The 2893-nt window shown below is 41.0% G+C and overlaps 1 protein-coding gene across 1 annotated transcript; it reads right to left on the reverse strand.

Annotated features, from left to right (window-relative positions):
- Window positions 1-274: 274 nt before the first annotated feature.
- Window positions 275-1045, reverse strand: LOC137525321 (olfactory receptor 1G1-like). Its single transcript, XM_068246375.1, has one exon. It carries the CDS (start codon window positions 1043-1045, stop codon window positions 275-277), a length of 771 nt encoding a protein of 256 aa, XP_068102476.1.
- Between the last annotated feature and the right edge of the window lie 1848 nt (window positions 1046-2893).

Raw genomic sequence — 2893 nt, forward strand, 5'->3', positions numbered from 1 at the left:
GAAGGGAAGAGGAATAAGAGCAGCTCAGTCAGGAGCAAGCAGTGTCCAGTGAAGTCGGGTAAGTAGGAAAACAATGCTCTTCTTCAACGTCCATAATAATGTTGTCATAAAAGAGCTCTACAAATACTAAATTCTAGGCTAGACCTCACAGAACAATTGTCTCAGCCAAGTTGTTTTCTAGTGTGTGTGGTTATTTCCTCTTATACAAGTCAGACTTTGGAGATAGGAAGGAATTAACTAATCACACCTATGAAGTAGATCTTCTGCAAGGTCTTTAATGTGCATAATCCTGTAAGAATTGAGTCACCAATTTTCTCAAAGAACTCTTCACCTCCGTGTTCCGCAGACTGTATATGAGAGGGTTCATCATCGGCACCACTGTTGTAAAGAATACTGTCAGGATCTGTTCCAACACACTGTAGCGGTCCGATTTTGGCATCAGATATACAGATCCACCTGACCCATAGTAGATGACCATGATGATGAGGTGTGATAAGCAGGTGGAGAAGGCTTTATGTCTTCCTTCCTTGGGTGTAATAAGAAGAATAACCCTGATAATCTTTAAATATGACATCAAGTTGCATACAACTGGGACCAATCCATATAACAAACATTCTACATAGATGACTATATAGAACATAAACGTACCACCACAGGAGATGTTTATCAGAGCTTTGGCATCACAGAAGAATTGGTGAACAGTACGGGAGGAGCAGAAGACCAGTTTAAAGGTAGACGATATAAAGAAAGATGAGTTTACGCAGGCAGAGATCCAGATGAGCAGAATGACTAGCATACATTTATCTTTGTTGAGAATGTGGTGGTAATGTAAAGGGTGACAAATGGCAACATATCGATCATATGCCATCAGAACTAGAACCATGACCTCAGCACAGTCTGCCGTAAAGAAAAAATAGATCTGGATGCAGCACTGTGTGAGGGACATCGTGTTGTCACCAGAGACCAGGATGTAGAGGAGATTGGGAACAATAATAGTTGTAAAACACAAATCAATACAGGACAAGTTACAGAGGAACAGATACATGGGGGTGTGTAGATGGGGATCCAGGCATATCACTGTGATGAAAGTGATGTTCACCAGGAGTCCAGCAAGATAGATTAGGAGAAACAATATGAGACTGGACATGAATAATATATTACCATTCCTCATGAAAAACGGCAAAATATGAAACTCGGAAACAGAGGCGTTGCTTTCCATTGATTGTCCTGGAAATAAAAAGTCTCTTAAAGATAAAACTAGAAATTAAATGGAAAACCAGCATCAGGACTATTGCTGCCCCACCTTCATTTATTTATTGCTGAATATTGGCAGGAAACCCCGTCCTCTCAGTGATGCTTAACCTAGGTTGTTTAGCTATGGTTAATTCTCCCCTCAAAGGGTTTGAAGAGACCAGGTATATTTTGTACTGGCTTCAGAACTCTCTGTAAACAAACATTCCGCAGTGAGGTACCTGCCAGCAGTAAAGACGTCACCACCTGTGATAAATGTCAGAATGTAAATCAGGGAGAGGAAAGATTTTACAATGTCAAAAAATGACTAAATCATTTATAAATTAATAATGTAAAAATAGGCAATTCATTACGTTATTTTGACTACAGTTCACTGCCACTTTTTTTTTCAAAGAGTTCTATAGCACACACTGCAAGATTCACATCACTAACTCATGTTTATTACTAGTAAAAACTGTCAGGAACATTTGCAAGGTAACAATCTGGAATCATCACTTTTGATTAGAAATCAGATGCATATTAAGTTTAAAGCATCTCACTGCAGGTTAGAAAAGACGGTCACTGTGGGGACGCCACGGTCACCTGTATGACAAGGAGAGACCAGGAGTCAAATGCTGCAGTATTGTGGGGGTATTAGATGTTAGATTGTAGTATAAGAGTATTTATACTCACAAAGGTGGCTGGCAGTCCTTGCAACCACCGTATATCGCCAACGGGGAAATAACCATCCCCACTCGGTATTCCAGATCCAACTGGAACTGGATGGTCGCACTCCTGGTTGGTCCTTCTTAGATAACACCACACCCGGAAGGTGAACACCTCCAAAGGAGATGTAATGTATAGTACTGGGGGGGGGGGGGGGGGGGGGCAAAAACAGGTGATGCAATGAAACAAAAAATAATGGGCCAGATTTATCAAAGCATTAGCGACAGTTTTTTCTTCTAAGACTGTTCTAACCAGCAGAAGAACAGTTCTGCATGATAGTAAGAAACCTCCCAAAGCCTATGTAATAGCGGCAGTTTAGCAAGGATTTCTAGAGCTACACTACAGTTAAGAAAAGTGCAAATCCATTCCTTAACCGCTGCAGATTAAGAAGTGCTCATTAGCAGCTCTACAGATAGTGCAGGCTAGATGTGATTTGTGAAGGGCTCCTCCCCCCTCACTCAGAACTTGCTGACAGCAGGTGTGTTGGTTACCTCAGCAACAGCAATTCCCCTCACACACTGCACTGTCTGAGAGACCTTCCTAGCTCCTTCTATTCCTTACAGTTTAAGAAGGAATCTGCACTATCTAGTGATTTCTTAGGATGCTTGAGACAGTTCTGCACTGATTTCTAAAAACCTCCTAATATTTTGTCTCAGACACTCTTGATAAATCTGGCCCAATAATTCCAGATGGAAGAACCCAAACCACAGGGTAAAAGTAACAAGATTCAATTATTTATTCAGCACGATTAAAAGGAAGATTAATCGTGCTGAATAAATCATTATTCAGCACGATTAATTTTACCCTGTGGTTTGGATTTTTCCATCTGGAATGATAAAGACACCTTCCCCTTATTATTTTTTGTTTCATTGCATTACCTGTTTTTGGGTGCCTTCACCGCACCCCCCCTCCCCTTCCCCCAAGTATTCACTGCAGG

This window comes from Hyperolius riggenbachi, chromosome 7 (genome assembly GCF_040937935.1).
Source record: "Hyperolius riggenbachi isolate aHypRig1 chromosome 7, aHypRig1.pri, whole genome shotgun sequence".
NCBI lineage: Eukaryota > Metazoa > Chordata > Amphibia > Anura > Hyperoliidae > Hyperolius > Hyperolius riggenbachi.

Bases quoted from the DNA above. Each gene is read 5' to 3' on its own strand.
- LOC137525321 (XM_068246375.1), bottom strand. From the start codon at position 1,045: ATGTATCTGTTCCTCTGTAACTTGTCCTGTATTGATTTGTGTTTTACA.